Source organism: Aplidium turbinatum, chromosome 10 (assembly GCF_918807975.1).
Source record: "Aplidium turbinatum chromosome 10, kaAplTurb1.1, whole genome shotgun sequence".
Lineage (NCBI taxonomy): Eukaryota > Metazoa > Chordata > Ascidiacea > Aplousobranchia > Polyclinidae > Aplidium > Aplidium turbinatum.
The window spans coordinates 18265248-18279975 of record NC_137481.1 but is presented as its reverse complement, the minus strand read 5'-3'; the positions used below and the strand labels follow the sequence as shown (position 1 = coordinate 18279975).

The window sequence follows — 14728 nt, the reverse complement described above, 5'->3', positions numbered from 1 at the left end:
CTACTCTTTCATAGCCTTCTATAGTGTTGTTCGAGAACATCGTAAACCTTGGGTAAAAAAAGAATAGACCCTGTGTTACAATTCAGCAGTTAGCCTACATTTATGGTTAGGTAAGGAATTTAATAACTTTGGGTATTTTAAATAAGGCGATACTTAGAAGTAAAATATCGCTCACTCAACTACATTAAGCCACCAATTTTTTAAAACAGCTGGAAGAGTTGTGCTAACTTTTAAATCCAAAATTTTAACTTCCAGTCAACGAAATGATCAGTCAGATAGAACTCCGTTGAAAATTAATCAACACCTGAATTGGCTATCAAATAATTAAGGTCACATAAAAATAAAAGGTAAAGGCAAGTAGGCCTAGTAGGTTTTTTTTGCTCATTCTGAAAGAAAAGTTGTAGACCTACTCTTTGTTCCCTATAAGAGGGCTTAGGATACTTAACTTTAAGTTGCTGAGGCTAGGGAAAGATTTAAAGCTAGGTGCAGCTTCTGCAACGGCAAATCAAAGAGAACAAAAAAAGAAAATCAACCCATGACAAGCTGGTGTAGGCCTACGTTCACAAAACAAGTGGTGTTTTGTTCTTTATTAATAATACAATTTTGGTAAAGAGGTCACTTTCTTCAACCACAGACATACCTACAACCAAGCAAACACAGGGCATTTAACATAATCCATTAAAATTGAACATAAACTATAAGCTACAAACGTTTTCGGCCATACACACGTTAGCCCTTATGAAGTAACAAAAAAATAACTCCTTATCATATCTACTGTACAATGAAAATGAATAACTGATCTAAACACTGAATTCAAAAACGAAATGCAAAATGAAACGGCAGAGCATAGGAGAAAGGCACATCACATGGCGCTTAAATTACGCGAGGCAAAGACGCATCATATGACGCATCAAGAAAAGACGTTGAGTAAATAAGAAGGGCCTGAGGCAAACAACTGTGTATTGAGGCGAGGATTGTAGCCTATGATTTTATTAGCAAAGCCTCGTGGATTTTAGTGTCGAATTCTTTATCAATAACTTCAGTCAAAGCAACACAATTTACAACACAGATGAGGTCATTTGGACAGTTGTAGCTGTAGCCTATGTTCACTGTAGAGTAGACTATTTGGCACAATTCTTTACTTAACGCCGCTAATAGGCAAAGTAGATGTATGCCTACATTGTACAATAACCCACCAGGGGTTTAAAAGGGTTAAAAATGGCATCTTAAGACATTTGACTAAACCTCTTGTGCAACTAATTTATATTTGGTTGGAACAAATGCTATGCCATTACTAAAACCTCTTTCTATATCTGGTAACTTGTCATTTGCTGAGTCAGGAACAAATTCAAACTTTTGTAGCATTCCGATTAAAGTTATAGAGATTTCCATTCTGGCCAGTTGCTCTCCCAAACAGTTACGTAATCCCATTGAAAATGGAATCACGTGATTAGATGGAAGAAAATTTCCAGCTTCGTCTAAAAAACGTTCAGGAAAGAAAAGATGAGGATCTTTCCAAAATCCATTCTCGTTGTGAACTGCCCATAAGTTTGGAAATACCTAAATTTTTTGAAAAAAAAACAAACAATAAAATTGTAGCCGACACTGATGCCCTGGAAGGAAGCCAATAGGTTATAAGTTTATAACGTTAGAAGTTTATTATTTGCATTCTGTGGGACTTTCAGATTAAGTGATATTTACTTAACTCTTTGCTACATTATGTTGTTTAGAACAACAGAAAGTAAAATGACGTAAAAATTACGCAACTACGAAACTTTGAGACGTTGTTATTTAGGCAAAAAAAAATTAGAATTTGGAAAAAATGTAGCCTACACAAGTAATAGACCTAAAAGCACAATTGAAAGAAACTGTAATAATTTATTTTATTTAGTGACTTCCAATTAAATCCCACCTTCAGTTTTGTTGCGTTGTTCAGGAATAACATCATGAACAAAGAGATAACAAAATTTCTGATTTTATCAAATAGAGCCAATGCATTTTGCTTTTATTGTGAGCTGTAGGCTAACTAGGCCATTTCATTTTCCGTTGGTTGTTGATAGAGTTTGTTTGACTTATAAAAGCATTCCTCGAATTTTGACGCTAAGAATGTCCTTTTGAATTTGATTATTTATCATTTTCTTTGTCTAACATCTTTATGGATTTGATCCTTAATAAATACTCACTGTAATAACTTATAAGTTACATATTTCTTCCCATCCCTAATTTATTCACTTCCGGTTGGTACAAAAAGCTTGGTCTACGTAGTTTACATTTTTGTGATGCATATTTTCTGAATCAGTCAGCTTGTTTAGATAGCCCAAGTAAATGATGAACATTGCGAGAAATAGAGAATGGTGAATGTAAGGATGAATACTAGAAATCATAACATTCACATTTAAACATCAGAAAAAGCGATGAACTAAAATTCTCCACGCATATTACTCAGTGGTGACTGGTGAGGTATAGAGGATCTCCAAATATTACAGAGTTAAGTACAGCAATGTATACTGTATACTGGAGTGTGGAGTGGATCAGACTAGGAAGAGGATGGAAGATGACAAAGTTATAAACATCAGTTATGTTCCAGAAGAAAGTGTTCTTTTGTTTTTGGTGAACATAGCAGATGCAGCAACCAAGGTTATTTTTATCAGCGTTCACTTCTACTTGGTAAACAAGTTTATGATATCCGTTAGAGAAGTTGGTCTACTTGTCAAACAAATCAACAGATATTCGGTTTTAAAACCTAGAACCAAGCAATTTTTAATGGATTGAGTGGAAAGATTGAAAAATTGTCACTGCATTAATGACTCAAAGTTACAGCTAAATGTGATGTCAGTGGATTTTGTACGATTTCAAAATAAAATCAACCTCCCCACGTATCATCCAATTTGAGAGCAAGAGGAAGTTAAGTATTTAGTCTGATTTTTAGATTTCCAAAATAAATCGGTTATGAGGTTTCTTTGGATGATTAGTGATTACTTCAACCTCATTTCAGTGCCGGTCTTTGGGGTGTGCAAACCGTGCGATCGCACAGGGCCCGCAAATTAGTGGGCTCGCAATGTACTCAGAAAATGCAGTAATTTTTGTCATTTCCAATGGAAAAATTCAACAAAAGAATTAGCAACAAGAAAACATAGAGACACAACCTATTTCGTCCCCTGAACATTTCATACCCTGAAAAGATCGAGAGAAAAAAACAACAGAGCCGAAGTCGCTGATCGGAGTTGCCGCAAACAGTTCAAAATTTCTCTTGATCTTTTCAGGGGACGAAATAGGTTGAATATCGATTTTGTTGACAGCGGACAGCACCATTTTACAGTAGTGTTCATACCCAAATTTTTGTTGAACATGCTCTCAGAATGCCCCAAATTCAAAGTAATTGTTCAAAATTTTCTGGGGGAAGTCCCCCCAGATACCCCGCCGCTGGGTGTCGCTTTCGGCGAACACACCATCAGGCAACGCCCGCCGACCGTCAAACCACCCCCCTCCCTTTTCAAAATACCTAGCTACGCTATTGAATTGGATCATTGTCATTGGGGCCGGCAAAGCATATTCCGCACAGGGCCCGAAATACCCTAAGAACGGCACTGCTCATTCTTTATCTGAAGCATCCAAAATCTGATAGCAAATTCTGGCAGTTGTAGAAAAAATAAGAAGGTAGAAACTATTCAAACAGTAATCTATCTTTTTGTTTGTTTGTTTTGTTTTATTATCTTTATCCTGCATTGTGGGAAAGCGGACTTGAGCGCTATGCATCGGTCTACGCCTTCCGACGTACACCTGACCCACGCTGCAGCCGACTGCAATGTCTGTTTCCGGTTGTTTGTGACTCTATTTGTGACTTAAATTTGGTACTACCCATTACTTGAAATCGATCACTGGGTAGAGGCAATTATCGTAAAGTTTCTTGCCCAGAGAAACAACAGCAAGTGCGGGTGGCTGGAGTCGAACATGCAGGCTCTCGACTGCGAGCCCAACGCGCTAACCACTCGGCCACTGCTGCCGACTCGGCCACTGCTGCCGACAATTGTTAGACTTAGAGGCAGGGTTATCTAAAGAAGGGGATACGAAGGCTTTTATTACGTCTGACAATAGAAGGGCTTTTGTTTATCGTAAATAATCTGTGTTTATCTTAAAATGACAATTGGCACCGATAGTAGTTTAATAAATCTTGTTATGATAACTTGCATTGCGTTATTAGCATCAGGCCTGGATATTCACAGCATGCTCATGGTTGCTTGTTAATTCAACTACCCATATACTTGCTTTACATCTAGCCTACTGCAAAGGCTCTGTTAAAAAAAACAGCTGACAGGTAACTTTTCAACTGTCTTTGTAAACAAGTAGCCTAGCCTATTCTTTAAATATGCTCTACGTAACATTTGCTAACTGTCTTCTGTAGCTCATTGTACCAGCTGCACTACAAAACTTTCTACGATTTAAAAAAAAAACACATGTTTAAAGCACTACAAACTACCGCCCTGGTAGTGTCATGAGAATAAGGCAATCGCTGCGAGCCTTCATATCCCCTTCTCTAGATATCCCTGCTTAGAGGTTCTGGATGTTGAATGTTTATCCTTATACCATTCCATGTTCACGATGTTCCCGAACTTTCCTGGAACGCTAATAGAGAGCAGCCAGTTTTTGGTGTCATCATCTCAAGACGCGGGCCTTTCGCTTGGTTAACTGACTGGAGAGTGAATGCTAACAGACAGGCCCGCAACCAGCAATTATTTTCTGGGGGGGGGGGGGGGGCATTTAAATTTTATCGAAGAACAAACATTAAAATGATGCATTGTGACATTTTTATATTAATATCCACGCCCATTGATAGAGTCTGTGGCACTACCATGTTACGGTTCAGTGGTCATAACTTATGTCAATCACGTTTTTGTTTAGTAAGTTACAGCATTAAAGGAAACTAGCCTTTGTAACCTTTTCTCATTTAGCTATGACTACCCAAGGAAGAAAATTACGATAATACAGTAATGTGGTCAGTCGATTACAAATAAAATAAAACATCTGTAGGCTACAAGCTGCATTGGCACCCACGACTGGGGTCATAAATTAATCAATAACATATATATTTACATCAACATAAACAAACAGATACATATCAGGAATATCTAAAGAAGAGGATACGATTACGAAGGCTCAGAGCGATTGCTGATTTTTATGACACTAGAAGGGCGGTAGTTGGTACCGCGTTAAACATGCGGTTCTTTTTAAAATTGCAGAATGTTTTGTAGTGCAGCTGGTACACTCAGCTACACCAGACAGTTTGCAAGTGTTATGTAGAACATGTTTAAAGAATACTTGTTTGAAAAGACAGTTGAAAGGTTACCAGTTAGCTGTTTTTTTGACAAAACCTTTGCAGTTGTTAAGTGTAAAGCAAGTATTTCATGAAGTTGTTCAATGAAGTTGTTCAATGTTTGTTCAATCTTTCTTCATGTTTGTTCAATCTTTTGTTCAATCATGTTTGTTCAATCTTTCTTCAATCTTTCTTCATGTTCAATCTTTCTTCAGTTTGTTCAATCTTTCTTCATGAAGTTGTTCAATGTTCATGAACAACATTTTGTAAATACATTATGACGTCATCGTGACGAAAGATTATTTTTTATGCAGTAAGTCTAACATTTCGGCAAGAAAAATATATATCCCTCGCTTAAAAAAATTCATGAATGAAAAGGTTAATACTTTAGCCTATGCATTGTACAAATGCAACTTACTTTTGTTCCCTTTGGAATCGAATATCCGTTTAATTGAGTCTTTTCTGTGGCTTTATGAACCACTGCCAAAGGCGACGTTGTGCGATATCGGTACAACTCTTGAATAAAGGCATTGGTGTAAGACATTCTTGCAATTTTTTCTATGGTAAGTGTCCCAGACAATCCTGAGCAAAAAAGTGAAAGTCACTTGTTTCACTGATTGTGGGATCAAAGCAGAAATTAGCAATGAGTCGTTTGTAAGGCGATTTACACTGTGATATTGGATATAAATCAGACCACAGAAGGACAATTTTTTCATTAAAACTAAATAGAATAGCAAAAAATTTCTTTAGTCTTGTTGATTGTGGGAATTTTTCTCTTAGAACTGAGAAAGCCTCATTAAAAGCTTACTGCTTGTAGTTTCGTATGCTTGTACCAGAGCCTTTGAATTGTTTATTCAGACTCAGTCACCGAAAATGACAGATGGAAGTTTCCGTTTGTTGAAATGTTGTTGTCTGTAAGTTATTTCATTTTCTATGTAACGCTGAAAGCAAGGCTGTCTTTGAATTGCGCTATTTAGCCCATCAAGTGCGGATTAATCTCTCGCTAATTGCGTTAGCCTACTGTGCGTATTTAATTTGGAGACTTGGATCTCATTCGACCCATAGGCTACTACTTTTTAGAATGTTAGGAAGTCCTCATTCCTCAGTCCGCAACGCAGTAAACTTTTCTTTAATTTTGTTTGGTAGCTTTTGCTTCAATTTTTCGTCTTGACTATTCCGGAAAAGTCACTGTTGGACTATTGCTTTTTGATGTAGCCTAATCTCATTACTACGACATAGTGTCGATTAGACCGTTCCTCTGTTTCTTCATAGCGCCGTCCAGACAAAAGCGAAGAGCATGACGCAAAATTAAATGTTTCATGAAAGGCTACGACAGTAAAAACGATTTTAGTCGTGTTGCGCACAATGAGAGCGGCTGGGTCGAACGACAATAGTTGTGACCTACGCACTTAAACAGGTTAAGCTCAAGTCACGAGAAGAGAACTATAGACTATAGCAGGGGTCACCAACCTTTTTTGCATGCGGGCCACTTTGGCACTAAGGAGAGCTGTGGCGGGCCGCACTAATAAAATGTTAGGTAGGTTGATTCTTATGCTAGAAAAGAACGCATTTCGTACCCAGTATCCAGCGTTACATGTTGTTCACATTTATGTTAGAATACCGCAGCAACAAAATTAATCGAACAACGCTACTGCCAGGCCAAGCTCCTTTTACAACACTTTTGACTTTTTTAATAATGCCCAATAAACGAGGCCACTTCTTTTGTGCACTTATAGCGAGGCGAGCGGTTTCATCAGAATATTCATCGCCAAGCAAGAGTGGTGTTGTTACTTCGCTTCGCAAAAGATATATTGCAATTAACAGTTTCAGTAAACAGGGAAATGTTTGACACATCGCAATACAGGCAACAGTAGTGACCTGCAAACATATCAGCGAAAAATAGGCTCCAATAACAGGGAAAAAGAAACCAGGTACCATGAAACGAACGCTTGTGGAACTCACCGAAAAATCGTAATTCATGAACAGTCTTCCCTCTAAAAAAGCAATGAGTTGGTTTTTCATCCTTTTTGTGAGAGTCTATAAAACCGTCTTTCTTTTATTATTGACAACTCTTGCGGTGCTTATCAGCATGGCAAGAATTGTTGATTAACACCATTTGGAAGTACTTTCTTTGGCAGAACATATACTAAAATTGGAACGATACAGAGAAGATTAGCACGCAAGTATGACAGCCAAAACCGTGAAGCGTTCCATATTTCTTAAAAAAAAACATTTTGCAGTACTAAGCTAAATATTTTCATAATACAATCAGAAAAATTCTCTAAATTTATATATAATATTTTGCCAATTTATTATAAATTGAGTTGGCACACCGACCTACTTTGCCAACAAAAACTTGCATAAAGGGAATACTGCTCGTGAAGCACAATAATGGTGAAACGCACACTAGTGTTTACATGACATTTGCAAACTTAAAATAAACAACCCTATGCTCACAGACAATTTCGAAATTCGAAAACATACGTTTTGATCAACCACTGGGACAGTGTGGCTGGACATCGCATTGGAATAACTTTAAGCAACCCCCACTTAGAACTATAATCTGATTGGTCGGTCGGTGGAATCGTATGCAAAGCGAAAATATGCTTCTTGGAAAGTATTTTTTGCCTTCGTGCTCTTTCACTCCTCAAGAAAAGTATTTTTGGTTATACTTGTACGCTGATATCTTCCGCGGGCCGCAGCGATACACCGTGGCGGGCCGCATGCGGCCCGCGGGCCGCCATTTGGTGACCCCTGGACTATAGTGTTTGATTTTGCCGTTTCTTCGCACACAAAGACGGCATTAACCGACTGTTGTAATCAAGGCTTTGGATCGGGCAAAAATATACAACCCGGCTCCTCGGTTTGTAACTGGCCGACTCCGACTCCGGACATGCCACAATCTCTTCGACTTCACAGTCGTGGTTGCAATAGTAAAGCTAGCATAGGCTGTGCTCAACATCAACATACGCTATTTATCGTCGCAAAAGACTCAGTAGCTTATACATTTTCTCAGTATTGACAGTTAAGAACTTTTACCAATGTTTTCAACTATTTCCTTTCGAATTTTGTTCTGTGAATCTGGATAATGAAGAAAGCACAGTAAAGCCCAATAAAGAACACCTGCAGTTGTACCCGAGCCGGCAGCAAAAGCGTCACGAATGTATTCAGCAAGTTGTAGCTTCTGTAAATTAGTGCGGTAATTAGGCTACTTATTTTTATCCTTTTGAATTGCAAAGCCTCTGTCGTCGTTAGGCTAGTCCGTTAATCGTGATAAGTAGCATAAAGTAGACTACAATCAGTCCTACAATGAAAACACAGTTTGAGAACTTTTGGACTCGGATCCGGGATAATATTAGAGACCCAACACCTCTTCAAAGGGCCCGTCAGCATGAAGAAACCAAAGCGTATTCTTTGAATAAGTTAGTGCATTTTTCTTATGTACTGTAGGCTACGCTTTGATTAGGGGCCTATATCAGGATCTCATTGGTTGGTACCTGACCCAAAATATCTTCTCCACGGCCTTGCCAACCCTATACAACAGTCTATAAAATGTAGGCCTACCTACAATCTACAGTAGGTCAATGTCTTCAAACAAAGCATTGATTGTTTGAGGTCAGAATATGTGCAAATCAGAAAATAAAGAAATACTTGTGAAATAGTTTGAAGTGCATGTTTCCAGTCTCCTAAGTATAACCTACGCTCTTTTGCTATAACTCTTTGGTATCGCCTATTTGCTTAGCAATATTCAGCCTTAGGGCCGTTAAGAGAATAATTTAGGCCTGGTACTAATGAGACCCTTGGGACCCAAATCAAGGCATTTCTAAAAAAAGCACTATATCTAAAAATACCCGATGGTTTCTTTAATTTTCCGAATCCCTTGGAAAAGTTAAGGGCCTCTAAAATTATACCGGGCCAAAGCCAAAAAGTACCCCAGAACACCCTTATCAACACTATTGTTTAGCCTACTTTGGTAATGTTACGGTGCTACCAGAATTTTAGTGGTAGTGGTATTAACATCAAATTGCTTGTTACCGTAAATAGGGAATCTTTATCTTTTCTCATTTCCAATATGAAGTAATCCATGAAGTCTCTCAAATTTCTTGCGTCAAACGTTTTTTCGTGTTCGTCTATGATTCCAATTAGCCAATCTTTAAAGGAGAAATAGACTTAAAACAATAGCCTACCTTAAAGAATATCGGCCAAATAAAAATGTTTCTGATGAAGCCTAACAAGCTGAAAAATAATGATGAAGATCTAATTGACATAACTAAGCTATAGTTTATTTTTGTCTTTTTTATGAAATCACAACACATAAAACTCAAGCAAATGTTTCTAACAGGAAAGTTCATAAATGAACGGCTTTTTATGCTGTGGTTTTGTAAAAAAGGCTAGACAACAAACGAAGGGTATTGAAGCCTACTGGTGTATTCTAAAAAAATTACATTTTTTTTTCAATTGCATACCGTAGTTGAAAGACTGGCAATAAATTATTAACTTACCAAACACAAAGTCTGCGTCTTTCATAAACTTTTTATGAACAAAAGAGAAGGGCGGAAGAGGAATAAATTGTGGCAACAAGAGTAGTAACCTACTCACAGCAGTGAAGACAGGGTCATCGAATCTTTTTGCAAAAATAACTTCATAAGTGTGTAACAAAAGGTTGAGTTTGACATCTTGCGAGTGAGATTATTCATTAAATACAAAATTACTGTTTAGAATCGTAAAATTAAAACTATTCTATATCAGCACTTACTTAATAAATGTAAAACTTTAGAATAGAAAATTATACAAACGCAACCAACACCGAAAGTGAAATGAGACAACTCACAGACAATTTAGGCAGGCCTATTCCCGTGGTTTTGTTGATAAAAACAGACATAAAACAATAATCAAGCCTTGTTGGTTACCAACTGTAACTAGAACCTTCAATCAATTATCAGAAACGCCTCAAGTAAGCGTACGTGTGGACCACAATGCGTAGAATCTCGATATATTCTGGATCGTCGTACTCGAATCGTTTCCCAAGCAGGATGTTGCAGACATTGTTAGCAACGGCCTTGTGTAAAGCGATCTGAAACGTCTCATTGTGAGTGAATATCTTGTAAGTAAGTATAGGCCCCAATCTATTTGTAATAGCCTATCGGTTGAAAACAATTAATTTATATTACTTCAACTTGCATTTCTTACACAGTAAGATAGCACAGTTGCCTTTGTAGCCCACTGCTGTAGCCATTCAAAATTGTGTAACTTTAATTAAGGTTAATTACAGGTAGCCTATGTATATAAAACACATCCATGGAATAACTTACCCTTTACATATTTAACTTACAGAAATATCAAATGGTTTTCCATTTTGGCTACGAATAGCATCATTTAAGTAAGACAACTCTTCCACGCACTTATGTTCTGTGCTCTTTCCTCCAGCTCCAAGTCTGGAAAAACAATACAAAACAATTGATGCCTAATGTACTTTAAACTGAAGACAAACCTAGCCTACTTAAATGTGCAGTTGTGCATATAATTTATATGCATTGATTATTATTATAGGTTATGTGCAATGCATTGCATCTAAAAATTCAAAGAGTGGTAGAAGTTCACTCACCTACGCAGAGTAGTCATTCCAAATTTTCGCTGGGAGTTCCATCCATTGCCGTAGTCGACAAATGAAATCCCTTTGGCTCTTGATATAGAATTAAAAAAGGGAAAGGAAGGCCTTCCAGAAAACATTCTTTCTTGTTTAGCAAGCGCCTGCATTCAATAGAATTTAAGCGGTTAAATAGTTACAACAAGTTTTGATTCACCATGTGGACAATGGACATAATATAAACACAGAACGTTTTGTTTGATTGATAGTGGGAACTTTATCCTCGAACTAAGAAAGCTTCTTTGCAAGCTTAATGTCGTAGTTTCGTATACTTGTAGAGGCTTTGAATCAGGAACGACCTGGTCACCGAGATTTTCACAATGAAGTTTCCGATTGCCGATGACGCGTAGGCTATTTGTGAGTTATTCCATTCACAAATCACACAGCGCTGGTTCGATTCTCTGGGTGTGCGCTTGAGCAACGCATTTCAGCTTTCAGGACTCCTTTCCCTTAAGCGGAACCTAGTAAATGGAGTGATTCCCCAGAAACAACATTTCAACAATTGGAAACTTCACTCTGTCAATCTCGGTAACCTGCCTTGCGTCAAAAGTTTCTACAAGTAAGCTTATACGAAACTACCAGGAATAACTAATCAAAAGCTTTGCAGTCCGAGGATAAAGATTCAAAGCTAACCAACCAAACATGTCCTTGAAGAACACACCGTACCAGCACCGCTTGATTTTGTGATTTCTTTCTTTATAAACTTGGCCCTTAACCAACTGAGATCATGTTTATTGGTGTTTTTATATTATCCCAGTAGATTAAGTTATGAAATACGGTACTCTAACTCCTGGGTGATATTGAGAAAATTAGAGTTATATTATCTACATACTTTCGATTAGCTCAATAAGAAGTTGGATAGAATTGTGCGACTTAAGAAATGAATTGGGCACATCAGTGAACTTGGCTTCTACTGTCTTAGGGGCCATTGTCAGGTAGGCTACAGGCCAGGTGCCACTGCCAAGCAAACCTCTGATTACAAATTTTGTGTTTCATTTTGGTTCAGTGTAGCCTACAACACCATTCAAAAGCCTATAGTAGTTTGTTTCCGCATTAGTAGTAGCCTATCAAGTTTAACAGGCATTCAAATGCACTAGGCCTAGCATCGGTGTGCAGTTCAAGCATAGGCCTACTAAGAATTTAAAAATTATAGTTATATTAAGTTACTTTTCACCTGTTGGATAGAAGAGTGATCATTTAAGAACACCCATTCTTCTCCTCCCACCCTTATGGATATCACAGGTCCATACTTTTTGCTTTGCTCAAACGCAGTGCATTCTGGACGACTTCCCAAAAACGGTATAAACCCGACTACTGGAAGTCCTCTCGGACCAGGAGGCATATTGCTTGGTCGACGATACCAGTAGCACAAGTAAACCAGAGTTATGATTCCGATGATAAAAAGCAATAACTCCATTTCATTGGCCTAACTTTTTGTATTCACTTCAATGTATAGGCTAACCTAACAATTTGAAATTGCATAAGCTAGGCTCAGGGGCGCCGGAAGCGGGGGGCAGGGAGGGGCGGATGCCCCACCTGCCCTCAATTTTTCTGTGGATGGGGGGGGGGGGGCAGGGGAGGCAATGCTGCCCTTTTAAGGTCATATAAGCTACTGTACATTTTGCAATACGGTATAACAATTTCAGCTATTCACTTTTAGCCTAATCATAATCTTTCATTGCTGCCTCGAAATAATATTCACGACACAAAATTCTGTATCACAGTAGGTTAGCCTACATCATTATAACATAGCATGATGCCCTTACCAGACACTTGTATCATTACTCGATGATGAGTTGATGGATCAACATTGTCGCTGTATCTTATCTTAAAACTTAAAAAAAAATTTCCTTTCAGCAACACAAGTGCCCTTTTTCATAATCCTGCCCCCTCAATCAAAAACCGTTCCGGCGCCCCTGGCTAGGCTATATAGTAGGGTGGCTCATTTTCCTTGATGTTCTTTAAATTTTTTGTCAGTTTGGAATAATGTTCCATTTTGCTCACTGATATTTGTAAACCAAAAAAATTTGTTGGGTTTTGACCTTTGACCCTGGTTCACCCAAGGAGAAATTCTGAATTTTTCTGAAAAATTAGTAAATTTCGAAGTGGTTTAGCAATATCTGAAGAGGGGATTTCTCAAAATTTGACCACGTGATTTTTACGTCACTTCCTCTGTTAAGTTCCACATGGAACATCTTCACCCTACTCCAAGTCTGAGAGTCACTAATAGTGCATGCTTTTAGTGTCATTTTAGTTGATTTTACAGCCTTTTCGCAGTCAGTGAATTTATAACACAGACCAACAAAAAAAATTTGGCACAAAAGATGAGAGTCATTATAGAGTATTTCAGGGCACCTGATTCCGAAAATGCACTTAGTTTTTTCGAATTGGCTCTAGTTTTCGAGATATTCGACAATGAAAATATTTTTGAAATCGTTTCTCAAAAGCTCTCAATTAGCAAATCACTTATTTTCAGCCCTGTTTACCATTATGATGTCATAGTTCCACTTGTCTAGTTCAATTGGTTCATATTGCTGGAAAGCAAGGATGCCAGACCTTGGTTTTTCCACCTAGATCTGGGTTTTTTTGACCACATCTGGGTTTTAAGTTTTTTTATTTCAAATTTAGGTAAATCTAGGTTTTTTTGGTTTTTAACTTTGTACAGAGCTTGCACGGTACTAAGGCACTGGGATCTTCGATAAATGGTCCACACTGCAACACAAAAATGATAAGGTAGCCTACTGGTAATGTTTTTTTGCATCAGCTACTGCAGTCAGTGAGGTACAGGATGCTAAAGAAATGATCCAACTTTATGAAAATGTGGATGACTAAAAATTGGAGTAGTACAACTATTTGTGTTACTGAACATTTACTTATTGTGAATTTGAGTTATTCTTTTCAACATTATGTTCAAATGAAAAAGGCTAAGCAGGGTTTATTGCTAAGAACCAAGTTATCGTAGTTGTACACCAAGCAGTAAGCAGGCATGATGATTCTCCTCAGCCGCAGTCTACAACTCACACAGCAAAAAGTTTAGTTCAAAAGTCAAAACTAACCTTATTGGTTTTGTCTAGTCAGTTTTAGAAATTTTGGTTAAACACGCACTGAACCTTGCTAGCTAGACGCTTTACCATAAAGGTAATTTTGAACCAAAATCTTTGCTGTGAGCCCATATAGGCCTACCAAGCTCTTGTTTTTGTATATAGTTATATTACATATATATTAACTACCATACCAACATAAGCATGTATATATATTGTATAATTATATATAGGCTACGTGTTACTATTTGTAGCTTTCTGAGGCTTCTGTGTAATGATTTAAAAATGGTGCTGAAAGCGCACGCAGGTTTTTTTAACCGCTTTACTACATATTTTCTGGACCTGGGTTTTTTTTGCCTCATCTGGGTTTTTTTTAGCACACAATCTAAGTTTATTGGAAATTTGTCGCTGGCATCCTTGCTGGAAAGTACAAAACGCAAGCAAAGGTTGAAATGAACTGTGTTTAACGTAAGGGAGACATAAATATTCAATGAAAACAGTTGTGAATCAGTAGGCCTACATCACAAGAAAAATATCCCGAAAGTCATGTGTTTATGAATGCAGCTTTATATTGAATAGGTAGGCCTACTGAAATGGATACTGTACAAATGAAATTTTATTCTAAAGCGTTTGCTAAGGCCAAGTCTTTGCTGCAAGAAGTTTTTTTCTGGTCTATAGGCTAAATAAATGGCATATAGGCTAATAAAATATGCCTTTGACAAGTAGGAT

The 14728-nt window shown here is 37.6% G+C and overlaps 1 protein-coding gene and 1 pseudogene across 1 annotated transcript; one reads left to right on the top strand and one right to left on the bottom strand.

Moving 5' to 3' along the window:
- Positions 1-572: 572 nt before the first annotated feature.
- Positions 573-12375, bottom strand: LOC145779027 (vitamin D 25-hydroxylase-like). The gene is made up of 9 exons (XM_082590609.1): positions 12133-12375; positions 10917-11062; positions 10644-10746; positions 10276-10385; positions 9814-9935; positions 9347-9462; positions 8351-8495; positions 5730-5893; positions 573-1560 (listed from the first exon to the last, which is right to left on the bottom strand). Exons 1-9 carry the CDS (start codon positions 12373-12375, stop codon positions 1240-1242), a joined length of 1470 nt encoding a protein of 489 aa, XP_082446735.1. The 3' UTR covers positions 573-1239.
- Positions 7438-7531, top strand: LOC145779189 (U6 spliceosomal RNA; annotated as a pseudogene).
- Positions 12376-14728: the final 2353 nt, after the last annotated feature.